This window comes from Emys orbicularis, chromosome 24 (genome assembly GCF_028017835.1).
Source record: "Emys orbicularis isolate rEmyOrb1 chromosome 24, rEmyOrb1.hap1, whole genome shotgun sequence".
NCBI classification, from domain to species: Eukaryota; Metazoa; Chordata; order Testudines; family Emydidae; genus Emys; species Emys orbicularis.
This window is the reverse complement of record NC_088706.1, coordinates 18,363,412-18,386,999: the sequence shown is the minus strand read 5'-3', so window position 1 is coordinate 18,386,999 and position 23,588 is coordinate 18,363,412. Positions and strand designations below refer to the sequence as shown.

Genomic DNA, 23,588 nt, shown 5'->3' with positions numbered 1-23,588 from the left:
GGCCCCAGGCACCCAGCCGTGCAAGACACACTACACCCCCAAAGCCCTGCCCCAGGGAAACCCCCTCCCCCTGCTCACTAGCTCCCTACTAGGCCTCCACAGGGGTCTGATATATCCCCTCCCCCGGCACTGCCCGGCCACACCCTGCTGCAATCAGCGCTAACGAATGGGTGGAGCCCACCCTCTGACAACATCACAGAGAGCAGCTTGGGACCCAGGAGTCCTGGCTCTACCCCACCAGCCCGCACTCCCCTCCCAGAGCCACAAGAGAACCCAGGAGTCCTGGCTCCCAGCCACCCTGCTCTAAACCACTAAACCCCATATCCCTCTCAGATGCATGAGAGAACCCAGGAGTCCTGGGTCACAGACTATGACTCCCCTTCCCCCTGCACTGGGGTTCCTTCCCAGCCCTTCCCCCCACTTCTCCCCAGGACTCTCAGTGGGGCACACACGGTGTACGGGGGCCCCCACTCCCCTACGTACCACCTGCTCTGGCAGGGTCCCAGCCTCCGCGGTCTGTGTCGGGGAACAGGCCCAGCGAGTGTGAGAGCTCCAGGGATCGGGCCCTGAATGTGAGCCAGCAGCCCGGCCGGGGCCCTGGTGTGAACTGACCCCTCAGCCCAAGGGCCTTAACTCCGCCGCAGGGCACTGGATCCCACTGCTCACACCAGCGGGGATGGAGCGAGATCAGGGGCCGTCGGGCTGGGTGTGGCGCAGACCCGCAGGGAGCGAGATCGGGGGCCGGCCGCGGCGCAGACCCACGGGGAGCGAGATCGGGGCCCATCGGGCCGGGCGTGGCACAGACCCGCAGGGAGCGAGATCGGGGGCCGGCCGCGGCACAGACCCACGGGGAGCGAGATCGGGGCCCATCAGGCCGGGCGTGGCGCAGACCCGCGGTGAGCGAGATCGGGGCCCATTGGGCCGGGCGTGGCACAGACCCGCAGGGAGCGAGATCGGGGGGCGGCCGCGGCGCAGACCCACGGGGAGCTAGATCAGGGCCCATCGGGCCGGGCGTGGCGCAGACACGCAGGGAGCGAGATCGGGGGCCGGCCGTGGTGCAGACCCACGGGGAGCGAGATCGGGGCCCGTCGGGCCAGGCGCGGCGCAGACCCGCGGTGAGCGAGATCGGGGCCCATCGGGCCGGGCGCGGCGCAGACCCGTGGTGAGCGAGATCGGGGGTCCCGTTGTGTGGGGCGCAGGGTCTCAGCCCCTCCCATGAGAGCAGGATGTGTCTGTACACAGCCGAGCGCTGGGGTGTAGAGCCAGGGAGCAGGAACTGAAGTGGGAGGGAGTGGTAAAGAGCTGGGGAGGGGCCCAGGGCTGGCAGGGGCTGCGGGTCAGGAGTGAGGGGCACCGCAGGGCTGGGCTGGCGGGGGGCTGCGGGTACGTCCATCTCCCTGCAGTGCCACAGACCCACGGACCCCCCCCCCACCCAATCTCAGACCCTCAACCCCAGGACACCCAGGTGCTGGAGCAATCCCAGGGCGCCGGGGGGATTATCTGGCTCGGCTGCTCGTTTCATTTAACGATATTTCCGGATTAAAAACTCCCAGGATTGGAGCTGAAGCCGCAATTTAATCTCAGCCCCTAATGACAGACAGCTGTGCCTGGGGAGGACAGGGGGACGGGCTGCCAGGACCCCCATGCCGGTGCCCCTCACTCCCGACCCGCTACCCCTGCTAGCCCAGTCCTGGTCTCCCCCCAGCTCTGCCGGTGCCCCTCACTCCCGACGCGCAGCCCCTGGCCAGCCCAGCCCTGCCCCACCCCCAGCCCTGCCGGTGCCCCTCACTACCGACCCACAACCCCTGCTAGCCCAGTCCTGGGCTCCCCCCAGCTCTGCCGGTGCCCCTCACTCCCGACCCGCAGCCCCTGCCAGCCCAGCCGTGCCCTGCCCTGCCCCCCCAGCCATCCATGCTAAGCCGGTTATTCCCATCCATATGTTGTCCCCGCGGGCTGTGATTATCGTCTCTAAGCCCTTCGCCCTGCGCTCGGCTCGGCCTCCCCCCAGCCCCCGCTGCCGCGTTGTAACCGTGATCCCCTGGCCAAGAAAGCCTCCCTCGGACGCCTGGGTTCAGCACACGGCTTTTATTGCACACAAGGGCTGCGTGTCTGCGGCGGAGGGGTCCGGGGAGGAGAGCTGGGGGGACGGTGGGATCCAGAGAGCCATGGGGCGGGGGGGACAGGAAAGGAAGGGCCTTGGGGAGTGGAGGGGGAGGTGAGTGAGTGCTGGGGGGGGGTGGAGGTCTGGGGGGACATGGTGTGGGGGAAGGCTGTGGGAGGGGGCTGGGGGCGAGGAGGCTGGGGAAGGCATTGGGGACTCTGGGGGTAGTTGGCAGGGAGGTGGGGGGGCAGGACGCAGCGATTTGGGGGTCACTTGTGGTGGTGTCTTGACAGCCAGTCTGGCTCGACCCCCCCTCCAAGGTCAGTCTCTGATCTCGGCGGGGCTCAGCCCCCTCAGCGTGACATCATCTTCACAAACTCTGCAGGGAAAGACCCCCATTAGTACCGATCCCAGCCGCATGGAGCCGCCCCACCAGGGGATCCCAGCCCCCAGGAAGCCCTGCGCCACTCACACCAAGTGTGCCTTACCCACAGTCCCCTCTTAGAGCTGGCAGGCCATGGTCCACCAACACCGGCCCACAATCCCTTGCCAGGGCCATGGGGCGTGATCCGTGTGGGCTCTGGCCGAGTGGTGCGTTACCCACAATCCCTTGCCAGGGCCGTGGGGCGTGACCCGTGTGGGCTCTGGCCGAGCGGCACGTTACCCACAATCCCTTGCCAGGGCCGTGGGGCGTGATCCGTGTGGGCTCTGGCCGAGTGGTGCGTTACCCACAATCCCTTGCCAGGGCCGTGAGGCGTGACCCGTGTGGGCTCTGGCCGAGCGGCACGTTACCCACAATCCCTTGCCAGGGCCGTGGGGCGTGATCCGTGTGGGCTCTGGCCGAGTGGTGCGTTACCCACAATCCCTTGCCAGGGCCGTGGGGCGTGACCCGTGTGGGCTCTGGCCGAGTGGTGCGTTACCCACAATCCCTTGCCAGGGCCGTGGGGCGTGACCCGTGTGGGCTCTGGCCGAGCGGCGCGTTACCCACAATCCCTTGCCAGGGCCGTGAGGCGTGACCCGTGTGGGCTCTGGCCGAGCGGCGCGTTACCCACAATCCCTTGCCAGGGCCGTGAGGCGTGACCCGTGTGGGCTCTGGCCGAGCGGCGCGTTACCCACAATCCCTTGCCAGGGCCGTGAGGCGTGACCCGTGTGGGCTCTGGCCGAGCGGCACGTTACCCACAATCCCTTGCCAGGGCCGTGAGGCGTGACCCGTGTGGGCTCTGGCCGAGCGGCACGTTACCCACAATCCCTTGCCAGGGCCGTGAGGCGTGACCCGTGTGGGCTCTGGCCGAGCGGCACGTTACCCACAATCCCTTGCCAGGGCCGTGAGGCGTGACCCGTGTGGGCTCTGGCCGAGTGGTGCGTTACCCACAATCCCTTGCCAGGGCCGTGAGGCGTGACCCATGTGGGCTCTGGCTGAGCGGCGCGTTAATCCCCCAGGGCGCCCCACGCACCCTCGAAGTCGACGGTCCCGTCCCCGTTGATGTCAGCCTCCTTGACCACGTCACTGATCTCACGGGGGGTGAGCCGCTCGCCCATGAGGCGCTGCATGGCCAGCTGCAGCTCGTCCAGCGTGATCTCCCCGTCCCCGTTGGTGTCAAACTGCGGGGGGGGGGGCAGCCGTCAGGACTCCTGGGTTCGCTCCCTGGCTCTGAGAGGGGAGGGGGCTGAGAGCCCAGACACTTGGGTTCTCTCCCAGCCCTGGGAGGGGGGTTAGAGCCAGGGGCTGGGAGCCTGGATTCCTGGGTTCTCTCCTGGCTCTGGGAGGGGAGGGGGGTTAGGGCCGGGGGACTGGGAGCCCGGACGCCTGGGTTCTCTCTCCCTCACCTCCTTGAAGGCGTCCCTCATCTCCTGCAGCCCGATCATCCCGGCCGTCTCGGCCAGCAGCTTGGGTGTCATCAGCTCCACGAAGTCTTCGAAATCCACCCGGCCCCCCACTGCAACAGGAGGTGGGGGTCAGCCAGGGGTCCCCTGCTAGGAGCCCCAGTCCCCTGGGCACCCCTCTGCCAGGAGCCCCGCCTCTCCCGCGCACCGCCCTGCCAGGAGCCCCACCCCCTCCCGGGCACCCCTCTGCCAGCAGCCCCGCCCCCTCCCGGGCACTGCCCTGCTAGGAGCCCCGCCCCCTCCCGGGCACCAACCCGCTAGGAGTCCCCCCCCCGGTCACCCTGTGGAGCCCCGCCCCCTCCCACGCACCCCCCCGCTAGGAGCCCCCCCCCCCGGGCACCCCGTGGAGCCCCGGCTCACGGTTCATGTTGATCTGCTGCGATAGCTCGATGAGCTCCATCTCGGTGGGCATGTAGCCCATGGTGCGCATAAGGTTGCCCAGGTCCTTGCAGCCGATCAGCCCGTCCTTGTCCTTGTCGAACTCCGCGAAGGCCTCACGCAGCTCTGCTGGGAACCGCCGGGCTGAGCCCCCCCCGCCGGGCTGGGCCCCCCCCACCAGGCTGAGCCACCTCTGGGGGGAACCCACCGGGCTGAGCCCCCCCCACTGTGCTGAGCCCCCCCCACTGGGCCGAGCCCCCCTGCCTTGCTGAGCCCCCCCGCTGGGCTGAGCCCCCCCCCTGGGCTGGTCCCCCCTGCCGGCCAGGCTGAGCTCCCCCCGGGGGGAACCCAGGACTGCTGGGCCCCCTCCCCACCGCACCCAGGACCCGGGAGTGCTGGGACCTGCAGCACCCGTGTTCCCCCACAGCCCTCCTGGGTTTGGGGCTAGTACCGGGGGCTCCTGCACCAATCTACTAGACCCCACTCTCCTTTGGGCTGCAACGAGAACCCAGGCGTCCGGGCTCCCAGCCCCACCCCTCCTTCCCTGCTTTAATCACTAGATCCCACTCCCCTCCCGCGGGCTTCTTACCTTCGATTTCATCGGCTCCCAGCTCCCGGTGCTGCAATAAAGAGACACACTCAGGGACCCAGTGCGGTCCTGCTGGGGAGAGAACCCAGGTGTCTGGACTCCCAGCCCCGCCCCGGCTCTAACCCACCAGGCCCCCTCCCCTCCCAGAGCCGGGAGAGAACCCAGGTGTCCGGACTCTCAGCCCCACCCCGGCTCTAACCCACCAGGCCCCCTCCCCTCCCAGAGCCGGGAGAGAACCTAGGAGTCCGGCCTCCCAGCCCCCCTACTTTAGCCCACCAGCCCCCACTCCTCTCCCAGAGCCGGGAGAGAACCCAGGCGTCCGGGCTCCCAGCCCCCACTTCCCTCGCAGAACCAGGCGTCTCACCCCATGCTTCTCGGCGATGCCCTTGCGCAGGAAGATGCAGGCGGGCCCCAGGGCATTCTGCATGGTGCCGGCTGCTGCCCCGGAGCCGGAGCTGTGGCTGGAGGAGGAGGCGGCCGTGCCAGGCTGGGTGGGGGGGTTTATAGTCGCTCCCACGTCAGGGGATTATCCTCACCCCCATGACCTGTCGCCATCCCGACCAGGGCAGCTGCTGGATAAACCCGCCTGGCCAACATCTGCTGGCTGGTACAGGGGCTGGGAGCTCGGACACCTGGGTTCTCTCCCTGGCTCTGGGAAGGGAGGGGAGGCTGGGGGGTTAGAGCAGGGGGGCTGGGAGCCTGGACTCCTGGGTTCTCTCCCTGGCTCGGGGAGGGGAGGGGAGGGGGGCTAGTGGGTTAGAGCAGGGGGGGCTGGGAGCCAGGACTCCTGGGTTCTCTCCCCGGCTCTGGGAGAGGACTGGGGGCTGGTGGTTAGAGCAGGGGGGCTGGGAGCCAGGACGCCTGGGTTCAGATGCAGAGGGCTCAGTGCCATGTCTCTGATTAGGGTCCTGGGTTCACATCCCCTTTGTGACCCCCACGGGGCGCTCCCTGCAGCTCAGCCCCCCTGCAGAGGTGGGGCAGGGGGTCTCATGGGGTGTCCCCGCCAAAGCTTTTAAGGTGGAAATTTTGGGACGCAGGAACCTTGGTTCCCAGAACCCGGTTGTGGGGGGAGGGCTAACACCCATCTCTGGGGCACTGAGCATATGGGGCTGGGGGTATTATGGGATGGCAAGCTTTGCAGGGGGGAATTGTGGGGTGTAGGACCCCGTTCTGGGGTTCAATCCCATCGTGGGGCATGGGGTGGGGCTGGGGTCTCTTATGGGATATCACCGGTGTCCGTTACAGGAGATTCCCCCCATGGGGCGGGGGCTAAGCCCTTCCTCTAGGGCAGGGGCCCCTCTCTGCTGGGTGATATGGGATGGCCCCCCTCTGTTATGGTGGGAGTTGCAAGAGACCCCAGAAAACCCAGCTCAGCTCCCCCTCCACTGGGGGCTTCAGTCAGAGGGTGGGGGCAGAATCCCCCTCTGCTTGCCCAGAGCCCCCTGAGATATGGGGGCCTCCCTTAGCCCCCCCCCCACTATGCTACCCTGTGAGACCCTGCTTTGGCAATTCCACCTTAAGAAAACTCCCCCCCCGCAAGGCTCCCACCGCCTGATCCCCCCCGCCCCCCAATACAGCAAAGTGCTCCTAGTGTGAATGCAGCTCACCCAGCACAGCCTTTAATGCTGTAAGTTAGTCCAGCTTCCCCCCCGTTCTCCCCCCACAGAGCTGAGCCGGCTGCAGGGTGCAGTGGAGATGGGGCCTTTTGGGGGCAGTTTGTCAGTGTGGAGAGTCAGTGGGGTAGCCAGCCTAGAGCCAGGGGGTGAGTGAAGCCCTTTGCCGCAGGGAGCACCCTGCTTTGTCTCTCCCTGCCGCAGGGAGCAGCCTGCTTCTTCTCTCCTGGATTTGGGTTCTTGTGTGGTATCGTTCTGGATTCTCACTGAGCCGCTCAGCAGACCTCTTGCTCTGGTTATCACACAGGGTGGGGGGCGTGAACGGGACAGACTTAGCCCCATGACCCCAGTTTGTCCTTTGGGGCGGTGCCCAGGCTGTCTCTTCACATCACCCTGGTGGGAGGGCCCCAAGGGAGAGCCCACTCCTCGGCCAATGGGTTTCCTGCCCGTCTCCATGGCAGGTGGCTTCCCGCAGGCTGCATGTGGACAATGGGGCAGGAGGACAAGACCAGGAACTCAGATGTCCTGTCCAGCTGACTGCCCAGCCGGGGGGCTCAGAGCAGGGGGGCAATTGAGGTTGGGGATTTTGGGGGAGTGTGACATTAGGAGTGTGATATAATATCTCATTGGAAGGTGACAGGGCCAGAAAGAGTTAATTACCTCCCAGACTGACCTGACCCAGGGCCCAACTGGAGCGACTGGTTCGGAAGATCTGTTAATGAGCAGAGCTGGGAAATGCAGCCGGGGTTGTTAGAGGTAGACGGGAGCTGTGTGCTCAGGGCTTGTGGGGTCAGCAAACAAGTCTTGTCTATTGCTAGAGCTTTGATTCACAGATCAAAACAGGAATAGTAACATTTATGATGAGACTTGAGGGAACAGTATTATTGTCTCTCTGTCTCTTTGAAGGTTGTGGTAACCTGTATCTGAACTGTTTAATGGATACATTACCCTGTGCTAATTGCCAGGATGTTTGGGAGAAGGAGAGTTCAGCCTATTGTTTTCTCAGGCCGAAAGGCTGCTGGAAATGTATAAGAACCCTGGGACACGATCCTACTTCATCTCAGATCTGCTTTGGGTTTCAAGAGGGGGAAACCTTAAGCCACAAGGATTGAGATCCCCAGTCACTGACTGGAGCCACCCTGAATATGGACATTGGACTATAACCTATGGACTATTTCTAAAAGGATTTTTGGCAATGACAAGCTCATCTCTGCTGTGTCTGAACCTCAAGAATTGAATTCAAGTCTGTCTGTATATTGATCTTTTAACCAACACTCTCTCGCTTTTCTTTTTAATAAATTTTAGTTTAGTTAATAAGAATTGGCTAGTAGCGTGTATTTTGGGTAAGATCTAAGTTATAATTGGACCTGGGTATGTGGCTGATCCTTTGGGGTTGGAAGAACTTTTTCTTTTCTATGATGAGATAAGATTGTCAGGAATCATCATCATATCTGACGTGTGTGTCTGGACGGAGGCCGGACGCTGGGCACTTTAAGGGAACTGCGTTGTTTGGACTCTAAGTAACCAGTGAGGTCCTATAGAAGCTGTTCTGTGCTGGTTGGTAAATCTAAGTATTGGAATATCCACCAGCGTTTGGGGTTTGTCTGCCCCGTTCTGTTTGCAGTTCACCCTGATTGAGTGACCTCAGCCGGCTGGCGGAGGCCAATGACCAGAGCTGGGAGCAGCTGGGGGAAGAGCGGGCGGGCGCTGACAGGAGCTGGTTTAATGGCTGACGGGGCCCAGCCGGGTGGGGCTGAGCAGAAAGTTGGGGGCTGCAGGCCCCTCTGGGGAGCCAGTAACAGGTTTGGGGGCACAGCCCTTGGAGCAGAGGGGGGCCTGGGTTCCCGGGGGGCTGATCTCCCCCCCCCAGCTGGGGCACAAGGCCTGCGGGAAGGTGGCCCTGGGGGATTGCAGAGCAGGACCAGGAGGGGACAGCACAGCAGGCAGCCGGCGTGGGGGGCTGTGGGGGGCCCTTCCCTGGCAGTCAGTGCTGGGATCAGTGGGGTGCTGGGGGTGCTGCGCTGCAGGGAGCAGGACGCCTGGGTTCTGGCCACTCCTCCCCTGCACCCTGGCCTCGCCCATCCCCCGGGGGACGCCTGCTCCTTGGCACGGGCCCCGGGCCCCCAGGAAATGACCCCCGCCGGCACAGGAAGGCAGGAGACGGGTTTATTGAGCAGGATGGTGCCAGGAGCAGCGACGCTGACCAGGGAGACCTGGTGTCCTGGGTGCAGCAGTAGGAGGTGCTAGCAGGTGGGGCCCCGTGGCTCATGGGGGGCCAGGAGCGTGCACTGGGGGGGATGGGAATTTGGTGCCCCTCCCCCATGTGTCTGGAGAATGGGGGAACCCCCAAATCCAGCCCTGGCCTGCGGCGGGGTTGGCTGTTGAGTGCAGGGTGGGAGGCCAGGGTGGTGGGGTTAAGAAGGAACCCAGGTGTCTGGGCAGTGCGGGGTCCCCCCGCTCACGGGGCACTCTCCCCCCAGGCCAGGGCGTGGATCCGGTCGGCGGCTGCCTCCATGCGGTGCCGGTACTCCAGGTGTCGGTGATTCCCCTCAGGCACCCCGGCCAGCCCGTGCGCCAGCCCCCAGCAGCACCCCGCAATGACGCCCGTCGAGTCGCTGTCTCCTGCGGGGAGATCGGCACAGGTGAGACGTGGCCCCTCTGGGGTGGGGCACCCGGGGACCCCTCTGGGGCGGGGGCTGGGCACATGGGGATCCTGCAATGGGGTGTTTGCCCCACACGAGCCCTGAGTGGGTCAATGTGGGTCAGACCAGGCCAATTAACCTGCCCCACTGCAGCTGTGGAGGTTGGGGGGCTGAGCAGGGCCTGTGGCAGCTGGAGCCCAGCAGGGGCGCAGTCCCTGGAGGGGGCAGGGAGGTTGGCCAGGCAGGAGGATGAGTTTGGGGGGCGACCTGGGCCCTGCCCCAGCTGGGAGAGTCTGGCCGGGGTCAACCGGGGTGAGGTAGTCTCTGGGGCCACGAGCTGTGTGTACTGGCATCGGGATGCGACTGGCTCTGGGGTGAGACACCGGGGACTGTGTATACTGGCATCGGGACCAGAATGTGGCTGGCTCTGGGGTGGGAAGCCGGTGGCTGTGTATATTGGGGCCGAGATGCAGCTGGCTCTGGGACGGGATGCCGGGCACTGTGTATACCAGCATCAGGGCCAGGATGCGGCTGGCTCTGGGGTGGGGCGCTGGGGGCTGTGTGTGCTGGGATGTCCCCTAGCGGGTCAGGGTCGCTGGGACGGGGTGACTCGCTCGGCTGGGCCGGGGGAATTGGCTGGCTCGGCCCAGCCTGGAGCCCCAGGGCAGGAGCAGGCGAGCTGAGTGTGGGCGGCAGGGGCAGCCGCGGTCCATCCCCAGCCGCAGGGTGGCAGGAGGAAGCCGGGGGGACCAGCAGCCCCCTGGCAGGGCGCTCCCAGAGGAGCCGGAGGAAAAGCCTGATGCTGGCGAAGCAGGACTGAAGTTGGGACCGCGCAGGCCTGGGCTGGAGCCGGCCGGGTCCTGGGGTGGCCGGGTTCCCCACCAGCCCTGAAGACTGGGGACTGCACGGCCGCCCGGGCCAGCGACAGGAGGGGGCGTGGGAGGCGCCCGTCCCCGGAGAAGCCAGCAGGAGGCGCCCTCCCCATGGCCGCAGGGGCTGGTTTTACAGAGACCAGCATGCGAATGGCTCTGGGACAGGGCGGAGGGGGCTGGTTATACAGGGCTCAGAGTTGGGAGGCGGCTGGCCCTGGGGTGCGGCTGGCTCTGGGGTGCAGCATAAGGGGTGCGGCTGGCTCTGAGGCACGGTGGGGCCGGGGATGCGGCTGGCTCTGGGGCGGCCGGACTCACCCCCGTGGAACATGGCACGGCTGCAGAGCTCGTCCCAGCGGTCGCCAGCGCCCAGCAGCGCGTCATAGGCGATCATGGGGGCGTCGTGCCCGCTGCGACCCGCCCAGCCCTCCAGGCTGAAGGTCTGGTAGACCCCGTCCCGCTCCGCCGGGCCGTAGGGGGAGGGGAACCGGGGGGGGCCGTGTCCTTCGGCCAGGCCCCGCTCAGCCAGGTACCTGCGGGCAGGGATGAGACCAGGCCGCTGACTGCCCCCGGCCTCGCCCCCCTTTCCCTGCCCTGCGCCTGGCACCCTGGCTCCGCCCCCCAGGGGTTGTGCGCCCCCCTTTCCCTGCCCTGCGCCTGGCACCCCGGCTCCGCCCCCCAGGGGTTGTGCGCCCCCTTTCCCATCGCCCGCCCTGCGCCTGGCACCCCGGCTCTGCCCCCCTAGGGGTTGTGCGCCCCCTTTCCCATCGCCCGCCCTGCGCCTGGCACCCCGGCTCTGCCCCCCCAGGGGTTGTGTGCCCCCTTTCCCATTCCCCGCCCTGCGCCTGGCATCCCGGCTCCGCCCCCCCAGGGGTTGTGCGCCCCCTTTCCCATCCCCTGCCCTGCGCCTGGCACCCCCAGCCTCGCCCGGGGCTCTGTCCCCCCATTGCCCCCCGCACTCACCAGCCCCATTTCTGGGGGAAGTACCCCCAGGCGTCCAGGTTGGGCTGGGTGTCGACGCCCGCGTCCCGCACGTAGGTTTGGGCCAGGGGCAGCGTCTGCAGCAGGCCGGCCCCCCACTGCGCCAGGGAGAGCCCCCGCACCGCATAGGCCGTGAACAGGGCCGAGGCCAGCGCCCCCAGGTACCCTGCAGCGGGGAAGCGTCCGTCAGGGGCCCTGCACAGAGACCTCTTCCTCCCCCAGGCCTGGGGGCAGAGCCACCGCTCAGACCGGGGCCCCCCAGTTCCCTGCAACGGGGAAGCGTCCATCAGGGGCCCCGTACAGAGACCCCGGTACCCTTCCCCCCCCCCAGCCTGGGGGCAGAGCCACCGCTCAGACCGGGGCCCCCCAGTTCCCTGCAACAGGCACAGCGTTGGGGGCTGGGACCTCCCACAGCCCTCCCATAAACCCCCAATGGGAGATTGGGAGGATGGCCCCTCACACGGTCCCCCAGTCCCCTGCAAGGGGGAGGGGGATGCCGGGGTGGGAGTGTGGGACTATTTTCCCCTCCAGGCCCTGTGCCCCCTACCTGTAGGGTGATGGTGCGTCATGCGCCCGCTCTCCACGCTGATCCGGATCAGGGTCAGCAGCTCTGTGGGGTGTGGGTACCTGGGGGTGGGGGCAGGGGCAGTGCAGGGTCATGCCCCCCAGCCAGGTGTCCCCTGACACCAGAACCCCCCAGCGCCCCCCTGGGATGCACCCGCCAGACCCCCAAGACCCAGAGCCCCCATCTTCCTGGATGCTCTGTCCCCAGTCTCCTCCTGAGGCCCCCCACCTCCACGCCCTTCCCCGGGGTGCCCCATGGCCCCTGGGGCCCCGCACCTGAGCCCGATGGCCATGGAGCGCATGGCGGCCCCGCAGCCGGTGGCACTGGGGTTGAAGGGGATCCGGTACCCGGCCGGCTCGCCCGGGCGCAGCTGGGACGTCCCTGGGGGGAGCGAGAGTGGGGGTCACACAGGCGCCCTGCAGGGTCCCCAAAATAGCACCCCCCTCCCGTCCCCAGCCCCCCCAAGCCCGGCCCAGGTATGCACAGCCCACAACCCTCCCACGCTCCCCCCCACATGTCACAGGCGTGGGGGCTGCTAGGCTCCGGGGGGTGCGTGGGGCAGATGGGAGGGACAGTGGAGGGGGCCCCAGGAGGCAGCTGTGGGCTGGGTGTTGGTGGGCATGGGGGGGCCCCAGTGCCCAGGGGGTGCCAGGCATGAGGGGGCGTCCCTACCATACCCAGGATGCTGGTGGGGCCGGGTTTCCTGCCCTCCATGTCGCCCATCGCTGCCACGTAGCCTCGTGCCAGCTCCTGCAGCAACGCCTCCCCCTCCAGTCCTGGGGGGCAGAGAGAGGGGTCAGTCTGGAGCCCCCCAGCCACCACAGGGACCCCCCAGCCAGTCCCCTTCCTCCCCCAACACCCCAACTTCTCTGGGTCCAGCTAACCGGCCCAACCTGATCCCTGATTTACCCTCCACGTCTGTGCCCCCCATTCCCTTCCCCCACATCTGTGCCCCTGTGACATTAGGAGTGTGATATAATATCTCATTGGAAGGTGACAGGGCCAGAAAGAGTTAATTACCTCCCAGACTGACCTGACCCAGGGCCCAACTGTAGAGACTGGGTAGGATACTTGAGGGAAATAGTATTATTGTCTCTCTGTCTCTTTGAAGGTTGTGGTAACCTGTATCTGAACTGTTTAATGGATAAATTACCCTGTGCTAATTGCCAGGATGTTTGGAAGGAGAGTTCAGCCTATTGTTTTCTCAGGCCGAAAGGCTGCTGGAAATGTATAAGAACCCTGGGACACGATCCTACTTCATCTCAGATCTGCTTTGGGTTTCATGAGGGGGAAACCTTAAGCCACAAGGATTGAGATCCCCAGTCATTGACTGGAGCCACCCTGAATATGGACATTAGACTATAACCTATGGACTATTTCTAAAAGGACTTTTGGCAACTACAAGCTCACCTCTGCTATGTATCTGAACCTCAAGAATTGAATTCAAGTCTGTCTGTATATTGATCTTTTAACCAACACTCTCTCGCTTTTCTTTTTTAATAAATTTTAGTTTAGTTAATAAGAATTGACTATACCGTGTATTTTGGGTAAGATCTAAGTTATAATTGAACCTGGGTGTGTGGCTGACCCTTTGGGATTGGAAGAACCTTTTCTTTTATATGATAAGATTGTCAGGAATCATCATCATATCTGACGTGTGTGTCTGGACGGAGGCCGGACACTGGGCACTTTAAGGGAACTGTGTTGTTTGGACTCTGAGTAACCAGTGAGGTACTATAGAAGCTGTTTTGGGCTGGTTGGTAAATCTAAGTATTGGAATAACCACCAGCGTTTGGGGTTTGTCTGCCCCGTTCTGTTTGCAGTTCACCCTGATTGAGTGACCTCAGCTGGCTCCTACGGGCAGCACCGTCACAGCCCCCTTTTCTCTCCCCCCCAGATCTGTGCCCCTCTCACCGGTGGCCAGAGCCTCCGCGGTCGCCAGGTGCAGGACGGTGTCGTCGCTGACGGGCCAGTCGGGGGGCGTGGCCTGGATGCCCCCCAGCCCCCCCAGCTGGGCCAGCTCGGCGTGGATCTGGGGGCCCGAGGGGCAGTACTCCCAGCGCTGGTTCCGGTAGCCCAGCGCGTCGCCCGCCCCACTCAGCACCATGGCCGCCCGGTACGCCGCCTGGGGGGGTGTCCTGGGGGGAGACGGGGTCAGGGCTCCGGCCCCCCAAGTACCAGCCCCCCCGCTGCTCCCCCCCCCATCTCAGCGCCATGGCCGCCCGGTACGCCGCCCGGGGGGGGGCCCTGGGGGGAGACGGGGTCAGGGCTCCGGCCCCCCAAGTACCAGCCCCCCCACTGCTCCCCCCCCCACATCTCAGCGCCATGGCCACCCGGTATGCCGCCCGGTGGGGGAGGGCCCTGGGGGGAGATGGGGTCAGGGCTCCGGCCCCCCAAGTACCAGCCCCCCCGCTGCTCCCCCCCCACCGCTGAGCACCATGGCCGCCCAGTATGCCACCCGGGGGGGGCTCTGGGGGGAGATGGGGGTCAGGGCTCTGGTCCCCCAAATACCAGAACCCCTCCCCCCCACCGCTCAGGGCCCTGCTGCCTGGGTAACGGTGTGTGTGTGGGGTCAGGGGTCCACCCCCCCCAAGTACCAACCCCCCCCCACTGCTCGCTCTCCCCCCTGCTGCTCAGCGCCGTGCTGCCTGGGTAAAGGTGTGTGCGTGGGGGGGGGGTCAGGGGTCCAGCCCCCCAAGTACCAACCACCCCCCTACTCCTGCCCCCCAACTCTTCCCCCCCACCCCCTTCAGCTCCATGGGGCTGGGGACAGCCTGGGGTGGGGGAGGGGGGCACTTACGTCCCCTCCATGGAGCCTGCAGCTGGCTGGGGGCGTCAGGCCCACCTGTGTCCGTCTGTCCCTGCCGGGCCCTGCCCGTCCCCCTGTCTGTCCCTGTGTCCAGCCCCTGCGTCCGTCCGTCTGTCCCTCTGTATCTCCCCCCCCCACCCCCCGCTGGCTCAGCAATTCCTGTCTCTAAACGCGGCCTTGGCCCGGGGCCAGCTCCAGCCGGGCGCCCTTAAAGGGGCCAGAGAAACCAGAGCCCGCGAGAAGGGGGCTGGATGGGGGGCAGGGGCCTGGCTGCATATGGGGGCGGGGGGGTTGGCTAGATGGAGGGGGGGATGGGGAGGGCTGGGTAGACAGGGGTGCTGGGGTGGGGAGCTGGGTGCCTGGGGGGGTGGGGAGCTGGGTAGATGGTGCTGTGTGGGTGGGGGGCTGGGGGGCTAGACGGGGATGTGGGGGCGGGGGGCTGGCTGGCTGGGGGCAGGCAGGAGCTGGGTAGATGGGGGTGTAGGAGCAGGCTACATGGAGCTGTGTGGTGGTGGGGGCTGGGTAGATGGAGGTGTGGGGGCAGGCGGGGGGCTGGGTAGACGGGGCTGGGGCAGGTGGGGGGCTGCATAGATGGGGTGTGTGGGGGTGGCTACATGGAGCTGTGTGGGGGCGGGAGGCTGGGTGGCTAGATGGGGATGGCGGGGCGGGGGGCGGGCTGGCTGGCTGAGGGCAGGGGGGCTGGGTAGACAGGGGTGTGGGGCTGGCTACATGGAGCTGTGTGGGGGTGGGGGCCAGGTAGTTCTGCCTCCCCCTGGCTCTCGCTGCCATTTCCTGCCCTGTGCCTGTCTCCGCATCAGAGCCCACAGCTCGTCCGCTGGTCACTGCCCCCAACCCGTTTCCTGCCCCCAGCCCATTTCCTGCTCCCAGGGACTCTGAGCTCAGAGCCGCGTGCTGGGCCCCACAGAGCCAGCCGGGCGTGGGGCAGGGGGCAGTGGGAGCCGGCCCCACGGGCGGAGCTGTCGTGCCAGGCTGGTTGCAAACTCAGGCAGGCGCCGCTGCTCCCCCCACCAGGCATCGCGTCGCCAGGGCCGGGGGCTGCGTGTGGGGTGGGCGCTTGGCCGCCATGCGCCTGCTGCTCTGGGCCACTCTCCTGCGGCTGGCGGGCGGCTCCCGGCAGCGCGGTGAGTGCAGGGGGCAAAACCTCCACGTCAGACGCATGGAGCTGCGGGGCAGGGGCTGGTCCTTGCTCTGGGGGTGGGTGCTGAGCCCGGATCTCGGGGGGTGGGGGCTGGGCCGCAAGGGGGCCCCGGTCTCGGGTGGGGGAGGCTGGGTGGTGAGGGAGCCCCAATCTAGTGCAGGGTGGGGGGGATCTCGGTGGGGGGGTGTCACGGACTGTGGGGGAGACAAGGCCCTGCACCCCCCACTTCCTGTGATTCACCGTGACTCTCAGCCAGCCAGTAAAACAGAGGTTTATTAGACGACAGGAACATGGTCTAAACCAGACCTTGTAGGTACAGCGAACAGGATCCCTCAGCCAGGTCCATCTAGGGGGGGCAGGGAGCCCAGACTCCGGCCCTGGGGCTCCCTCAGTTTCCCCAGCCAGCTCCAAACTGAACCCCACCCCCAGCCGTCTCCCCCCCCCGGCTCCTCCCCCAGCCTTGGGCCAGTTTCCCGGGCAGGTGTCACCTGGCCCCAGCCCCCCCGGGCTCTCAGGTCACTTGAGGGACGATACCTCAGCGTAAAGTCACCCCCGATATCCCAGTCCCAGTACAACTCCCCCACCCCATCCCCAGGCCAGCCCGCCCCCCTCCCCGCTCCGTCACAGGGGGCCTGGCCAGCGTCTCCCAGCTCTGACTCTCCTCCCCCACCCAGGTCGCTGCCTGGGGGGCTCTGAGTTCTGGGTGCAGCAGCGCCCCCCGTGGGCAGCCCGGCCGGAGGGGGCGTCCCTGGAGATGAGCTGCACTGTGGAACCCCCCCCGCCGCCCGGGGCCTTCAGGGCCAGCTGGCACCGGGGGCCCCTGGCGACGGGGCTGGGCCAGGCCCGGCTGGAGAACGGCTCCACCAGCGTCCTGAGCATCCGGGCCCTGCGGGGCAACGACTCGGGCGTCTATCGCTGCCACCTTGTCCTGCTGCTCTCGGGGCAGCCCTGTCTGCTGCTGGGGTCTGGGACCCACCTCGTCGTCACAGGTACCCCCCCGCCCTGCCCCTGTCTCCCCTTCCCTCCCCCGTATCCCCTTCCCCACCCCCGGCCTGCCCCCCGGTCCTGCCCTGCCCCCATCTCCCCTTCCCTGCCCCCAGTCCTGCCCCCCAGTCCTCCCCTGCCCTGCCCCCGTCTCCCCTGCCCTGCCCCCGGCCTGCCCCCCGGTCCTCCCCTGTCCTGCCCCCAGCCTGCCCCCCGGTCCTGCCCTGCCCCCAAGTCCTGCCCTGCCCCCGTCTCCCCTTCCCCGCTCCTAGCCTGTCCCCCAGTCCTGACCTGCCCCTGTATCCCCGTCCCGTCCCCCAGTTCTGCCCTGCCCCTGTATCCCCGTCCCGTCCCCCAGTTCTGCCCTGCCCCTGTATCCCCTTCCCCACCTCCGGCCTGCCCTGCCCCCGTCTCCCCTTCCCCGCCCCCGGCCTGCCCCCCGGTCCTGCCCTGCCCCCGTCTCCCCGTCCCATCCCCCAGTCCTGCCCTGCCCCCGTCTCCCCTTCCCCGCCCCCGGCCTGCCCTGCCCCCGTCTCCTCTTCCCCACCTCCGGCCTGCCCCCCGGTCCTGCCCTGCCCTGCCCCTGTATCCCCTTCCCCACTCCCGGCCTGCTCCCCGGTCCTGCCCTGCCCCCATCTCCCCTTCCCCCACTCTGCCGGTGCCCCTCACTCCCGACCCGCAGCCCCTGCCAGCCCAGCCCTGCCCCCCCCAGCTCTGCCGGTGCCCCTCACTCCCGACCCGCAGCCCCTGCTAGCCCAGCCCTGCCCCCCCCAGCTCTGCCGGTGCCCCTCACTCCCGACCCGCAGCCCCTGCCAGCCCAGCCCTGCCCCCCCCAGCCCTGCCGGTGCCCCTCACTCCCGACCCACAGCCCCTGCTAGCCCAGCCCTGCCCCCCCCAGCCCTGCCGGTGCTCCTCACTCCCGACCCGCAGCCCCTGCCAGCCCAGCCCTGCCCCCCCCCAGCTCTGCCGGTGCCCCTCACTCCCGACCCGCAGCCCCCTGCCAGCCCAGCCCTGCCGGTGCCCCTCACTCCCGACCCACAGCCCCTGCTAGCCCAGCCCTGCCCCCCCAGCTCTGCCGGTGCCCCTCACTCCCGACCCGCAGCCCCTGCCAGCCCAGCCCTGCCCCCCCCAGCTCTGCCGGTGCCCCTCACTCCCGACCCGCAGCCCCTGCCAGCCCAGCCCTGCCCCCCCCAGCCCTGCCGGTGCCCCTCACTCCCGACCCGCAGCCCCTGCCAGCCCAGCCCTGCCCCCCCCAGCCCTGCCGGTGCCCCTCACTCCCGACCCGCAGCCCCTGCCAGCCCAGCCCTGCCCCCCCCAGCCCTGCCGGTGCCCCTCACTCCCGACCCGCAGCCCCTGCCAGCCCAGCCCTGCCCCCCCCCCCAGCTCTGCCGGTGCCCCTCACTCCCGACCCGCAGCCCCTGCCAGCCCAGCCCTGCCCCCCCCAGCCCTGCCGGTGCCCCTCACTCCCGACCCGCAGCCCCTGCCAGCCCAGCCCTGCCCCCCCAGCTCTGCCGGTGCCCCTCACTCCCGACCCACAGCCCCTGCTAGCCCAGCCCTGCCCCCCCCAGCCCTGCCGGTGCTCCTCACTCCCGACCCGCAGCCCCTGCCAGCCCAGCCCTGCCCCCCCCCAGCTCTGCCGGTGCCCCTCACTCCCGACCCGCAGCCCCCTGCCAGCCCAGCCCTGCCGGTGCCCCTCACTCCCGACCCGCAGCCCCTGCCAGCCCAGCCCTGCCCCCCCCCCAGCTCTGCCGGTGCCCCTCACTCCCGACCCGCAGCCCCTGCCAGCCCAGCCCTGCCCCCCCCCAGCTCTGCCCGTGCCCCTCACTCCCGACCCGCAGCCCCCTGCCAGCCCAGCCCTGCCCCCCCCCAGCTCTGCCGGTGCCCCTCACTCCCGACCCGCAGCCCCTGCCAGCCCAGCCCTGCCCCCCCCAGCTCTGCCGGTGCCCCTCACTCCCGACCCGCAGCCCCTGCCAGCCCAGCCCTGCCCCCCCAGCTCTGCCGGTGCCCCTCACTCCCGACCCACAGCCCCTGCTAGCCCAGCCCTGCCCCCCCCAGCCCTGCCGGTGCTCCTCACTCCCGACCCGCAGCCCCTGCCAGCCCAGCCCTGCCCCCCCCCAGCTCTGCCGGTGCCCCTCACTCCCGACCCGCAGCCCCCTGCCAGCCCAGCCCTGCCGGTGCCCCTCACTCCCGACCCGCAGCCCCTGCCAGCCCAGCCCTGCCCCCCCCCCAGCTCTGCCGGTGCCCCTCACTCCCGACCCGCAGCCCCTGCCAGCCCAGCCCTGCCCCCCCCCAGCTCTGCCCGTGCCCCTCACTCCCGACCCGCAGCCCCCTGCCAGCCCAGCCCTGCCCCCCCCCAGCTCTGCCGGTGCCCCTCACTCCCGACCCGCAGACCCTGCTAGCCCAGCCCTGGGCCCCTGCCCCCCGAGCTCTGCCGGTGCCTCTCACTCCCGACCCGCAGCCCCTCAGAGTTCCGCAGACGGAGCTGACTGGGAGGAGATCTCAGGATGTCTCTCTCTCTCTCTCTCTCTCTCTCTCTCTCTCTCTCTCAGGTCCCCCTGCTCAGAACACGACCCGGCCCGGTCTGCAGGGGAACACAACCCAGTCTGAGCCCGGACGTCGAACGCTGTCCCCACATCACTGGACCATCCGGCTGCTGGTGCTGGGAGCAGGAATCATTCTCACGGCTGCCGTTGTGCTTTGTCTGCACAGGAGGCGGGGAAGGGAGAACCGGGAATGAAACCCGTGGCACTCGGCTCCTTTAGGAACTCGAATAATTTCTGCAGGGCTGAAAGGAGCCTCGTTCAGAGCTGAAATGGCACTTTCAACCCTGGATCCCTCCTGCCCTGTCACCTTCTACTCCTGGAGGGAATTCTGCGCCACTGCGCGCATAATTCATGTGCTGTGCATAATTTCCCGCCCCCGCAGAAAATAACTTCTGCCGGAAAGTTGCTGCAGTTCCGCCTTTTGCCCACTAGGGGCCCCTGTGGCGCTAGAACAGATCAGGGCCACGTGGGGGAAGGGAGGTGGCTGAGTTGGGGCACAGAAACACGTGGGGACAGTGCGAAGGGGCTGCAGGGACACAGACAATGTGGCATCAGCTCTGCCTAGCCGGCTTGATGGCCCATTAAGGCCCATCAGCTACAACTGACCCATTGAGAGAAGCAGATACACCTTGTGACTCAGCAAGGCAGGGACAGGCCTAGGGACAGAGCTCTGAGGTTTTTCCAGGCCATGTGCTGGGTCGGTGTCTTTGGGACAAAGAAAGCAGAGACCACATGGCAAGAGACTATAAAAGGCTGATGCCTCGTCTCCATCTTGTCTTCAATCCTGCTTCTTACCTCTGGAGGGACTTTGCTACAAACTGAAGCTCTGAACAAAGGACTGAGGACCCATCCCAGCGGGGGATGTTCCAGAGACTCGATTTGAACCTGCAGTTTATTCTATCGCTGCTACAAGCCTGAACCAAGAACTTTGCCATTACTGTATGTAATTGATTCCATTTAACCAATTCTAGCTCTCATCTCTATCCTTTTCCTTTTATGAATAAACCTTTAGATTTTGGATTCTAAAGGATTGGCAACAGCGTGATTTGTAGGTAAGATCTGATTTGTATATTGACCTGGGTCTGGGGCTTGGTCCTTTGGGATCGGGAGAACCTTTTTTCTTTTTCATAACCATTCGTCCCTATAAGGAGTGGCACTGGTGGTGATACTGGGAAACTGGAGTGTCTGAGGGAATTGTTTGTATAACTTCTGGTTACCCATACATAAGAATAATCATTCCCTGTTTTCATTGCACAACCGACACTTTTGGTGAACATAAGAATGGCCGTACTGGGGTCAGACCAAAGGTCCATCCAGCCCAGTATCCTGTCTACCGACAGTGGCCAATGCCAGGTGCCCCAGAGGGAGTGAACAGAACAGGCAATGATCAAGTGATCTCTCTCCTGCCATCCATCTCCATCCTCTGGCAAACAGAGGCTAGGGACACCATTCCTTACCCATCCTGACTAATAGCCATTAATGGACTTAACCTCCAGGAATTTATCCAGTTCTCTTCTAAACCCTGTTATAGTCCTAACCTTCACCACCTCCTCAGGCAAGGAGTTCCACAAGTTGACTGTGCGCTGTGTGAAGAAGAACTTCCTTTTATTTGTTTTAAACCTGCTGCCCATTAATTTCATTTGGTGACCCCTAGTTCTCGTATTATGGGAATAAGTAAATAACTTTTCCTTATCTACTTTCTCCACATCACTCATGATTTTATATACCTCTATCATATCCCCCCTTAGTCTCCTCTTTTCCAAGCTGAAGAGTCCTAGCCTCTTTAATCGCTCCTCATATGGGACCCGTTCCAAACCCCTAATCATTTTAGTTGCCCTTTTCTGAACCTTTTCTAGTGCCAGTATATCTTTTTTGAGATGAGGAGACCACATCTGTATGCAGTATTCGAGATGTGGGTGTACCATGGATTTATATACGGGCAATAATATATTCTCCGTCTTATTCTCTATCCCCTTTTTAATGATTCCTAACATCCTGTTTGCTTTTTTGACCGCCTCGGCAGACTGCGTGGACATCTTCAGAGAACTATCCATGATGACTCCAAGATCTTTTTCCTGACTCCTTGTAGCTAAATTAGCCCCCATCATATTGTATGTATAGTTGGGGTTATTTTTTCCAATGTGCATTACTTTACATTTATCCACATTAAATTTCATTTGCCATTTTGTTGCCCAATCACTTAGTTTTGTGAGATCTTTTTGAAGTTCATCACAGTCTGCTTTGGTCTTAACTATCTTGAGCAGTTTAGTATCATCTGCAAACTTTGCCACCTCACTGTTTACCCCTTTCTCCAGATCATTTATGAATAAGTTGAATAGGATCGGTCCTAGGACTGACCCTTGGGGAACACCACTAGTTACCCCTCTCCATTCTGAGAATTTACCATTTATTCCTACCCTTTGTTCCCGGTCTTTTAACCAGTTACCAATCCATGAAAGAATCTTCCCTCTTATCCATTGACATCTTAATTACGTAAGAGCCTTTGGTGAGGGACCTTGTCAAAAGCTTTCTGGAAATCTAAGTACACTATGTCCACTGGATCCCCCTTGTCCACATGTTTGTTGACCCCTTCAAAGAACTCTAATAGATTAGTAAGAAACGATTTCCCTTTACATTGAAGTTCTCTCTGTTGGGCTGGTTCGGTGCCTTAATGGTAAAGGACCCCAGCCTGGGGCTGTGACTGCCCTGCTCTGAGCAATTTGTCCTGAATTGACGCTCTCAGTGGTGTCCCGCCAAAGGCAGCAGCGTTACAGTAGAGCCCATCCCCCTGGCTTCTGGTCGGGCTCATTCTCCCACGCCTGGAGAGGCTCTGCCTGGGGCCTGTCCCTCTCCTGTTCCCTGCTGTGGGGGAAGGGGAGGGTGGGGAACAGACCTCCCAGCCAGAGAGGTGGGGGTGTCTGTATCCAAGCCGAGGCTCTGATGGGGGGGGGGGGGTGGACCTAGCGTTGGATCCCAGCCCCTCGCTTCTCACAGAGCCCCCGGCGCAGCCCATCATGTCGTCAATTCAGATCCAACACGGCCTTGCCTTTGTTCTGAGCAGAATTGCAAGTGGGCCGGGTGCTGCACGGACCCCGGCCCGGCCTGGGGCCCCCGTCGCCCCGGCTGAGACCCGCGCGGACCCCGGCCCGGACTGGGGCCCCCGTCGGCCCGGACTGGGGCCTCCGTCGCCCCGGCCCAGACCCGCGCGGACCCCGGCCCGGCCTGGGGCCCCCGTCGCCCCGGCTGAGACCCGCGCGGACCCCGGCCCGGCCTGGGGCCCCCGTCGGCCCGGCCTGGGGCCCCCGTCGCCCCGGCCCAGACCCACGCGGACCCCGGCCCGGCCTGGGGCCCCCGTCGCCCCGGCCGAGACCCGCGCGGACCCCGGCCCGGCCTGGGGCCCCCGTCGCCCCGGCCCAGACCCGCGCGGACCCCGGCCCGGCCTGGGGCCCCCGTCGCCCCGGCCCAGACCCGCGCGGACCCCGGCCCGGCCTGGGGCCCCCGTCGCCCCGGCCCAGACCCGCGCGGACCCCGGCCCGGCCTGGGGCCCCCGTCGCCCCGGCCCAGACCCGCGCGGACCCCGGCCCGGCCTGGGGCCCCCGTCGCCCCGGCCCAGACCCGCGCGGACCCCGGCCCGGCCTGGGGCCCCCGTCGCCCCGGCCCAGACCCGCGCGGACCCCGGCCCGGCCTGGGGCCCCCGTCGCCCCGGCCCAGACCCGCGCGGACCCCGGCCCGGCCTGGGGCCCCCGTCGCCCCGGCCCAGACCCGCGCGGACCCCGGCCCGGCCTGGGGCCCCCGTCGCCCCGGCCCAGACCCGCGCGGAGCCCGGCCCGGCCTGGGGCCCCCGTCACGCCAGGCGCTGGATGAACCGGTGGACACGGAGCCCTGCTGTGAGCACGTCCCGAGCGAAGTCTGTGAATGTTTCACAAAGGTTGCTCAGACGCTGGCAGTTATTGCAGAGTTCGCAGCCCCCTCCCGCCGCCTCCTGCCTCCAAATCCAGGAGATTTTAAACAGCACTGGTGGGGTGTGGGCGGGGGGGAGGGGGGGCTCCTTGTTCTGAGCCTGTTGGGGTCACGTTCCCAGATCATTTCCCGGCCCAGCTGGGACCCGAAGCAGAGAATCCAGCCGAGATCCAGGGAGTCCCATGACGGCCCTGCCCCATTTCTTCTCCGCCCCGACGCAGGCTCCAGCGGCTGTAGCGGAAAGTGACATAAACAACGACTGCAGGAGTTTATCTTTCGTCTGTTTCCTCATTCCGTGGCCACGCGCCCTAGGAAGCAGGGCAGGGGCGTCGGCCGGGAGCTCAGCGCTGGGCTTGTTCTCCACGGCCTCTGCAAGGAAACAGCTCTTGGGGTTCCCTGAAGTTTTGCCTCGAAGGCTGCGAGTCCTCCCGCGCCGGGGCAGGTCCTGCCTTTCTCCCAGGTGAGTTGGGCCAGTCATGGGGGCGTTGGGCCTTGTTCTGTCCCGCACGTT

At 65.8% G+C, this 23,588-nt stretch overlaps 2 protein-coding genes across 2 annotated transcripts; both read right to left on the bottom strand.

Moving 5' to 3' along the window:
• Positions 1 to 2,454: 2,454 nt before the first annotated feature.
• On the bottom strand, positions 2,455 to 5,379 carry CABP5 (calcium binding protein 5). The gene is made up of 6 exons (XM_065422254.1): positions 5,317 to 5,379; positions 4,953 to 4,983; positions 4,346 to 4,489; positions 3,929 to 4,038; positions 3,556 to 3,703; positions 2,455 to 2,480 (listed from the first exon to the last, which is right to left on the bottom strand). The coding sequence occupies exons 1-6, from the start codon at positions 5,377 to 5,379 to the stop codon at positions 2,455 to 2,457; spliced, it is 522 nt and encodes a 173-aa protein (XP_065278326.1).
• A 3,644-nt stretch (positions 5,380 to 9,023) lies between these two features.
• LOC135894180 (ADP-ribosylhydrolase ARH1-like) lies at positions 9,024 to 14,433 on the bottom strand. Its single transcript, XM_065422233.1, has 8 exons — positions 14,423 to 14,433; positions 13,537 to 13,760; positions 12,300 to 12,398; positions 11,898 to 12,003; positions 11,605 to 11,684; positions 11,040 to 11,223; positions 10,395 to 10,609; positions 9,024 to 9,187 (listed from the first exon to the last, which is right to left on the bottom strand). The coding sequence occupies exons 1-8, from the start codon at positions 14,431 to 14,433 to the stop codon at positions 9,024 to 9,026; spliced, it is 1,083 nt and encodes a 360-aa protein (XP_065278305.1).
• Between the last annotated feature and the right edge of the window lie 9,155 nt (positions 14,434 to 23,588).

Bases quoted from the DNA above. Each gene is read 5' to 3' on its own strand.
- CABP5 (XM_065422254.1), bottom strand. From the start codon at position 5,379: ATGCAGAATGCCCTGGGGCCCGCCTGCATCTTCCTGCGCAAGGGCATC. The intron at 4,039-4,345 runs GTGAGCCGGGGC...CTCCTGTTGCAG, and splicing joins GCAGCAGATCAACATGAACC to TGGGGGGCCGGGTGGATTTC. The intron at 3,704-3,928 runs GTGAGGGAGAGA...CCCCCCCCGCAG, and splicing joins TGAGGGACGCCTTCAAGGAG to TTTGACACCAACGGGGACGG.
- LOC135894180 (XM_065422233.1), bottom strand. The intron at 11,224-11,604 runs GTAGGGGGCACA...TCCCCGCTGCAG, and splicing joins GACGCACCATCACCCTACAG to GGTACCTGGGGGCGCTGGCC. The intron at 9,188-10,394 runs GTGAGTCCGGCC...ATCTCCCCGCAG, and splicing joins CCGTGCCATGTTCCACGGGG to GAGACAGCGACTCGACGGGC.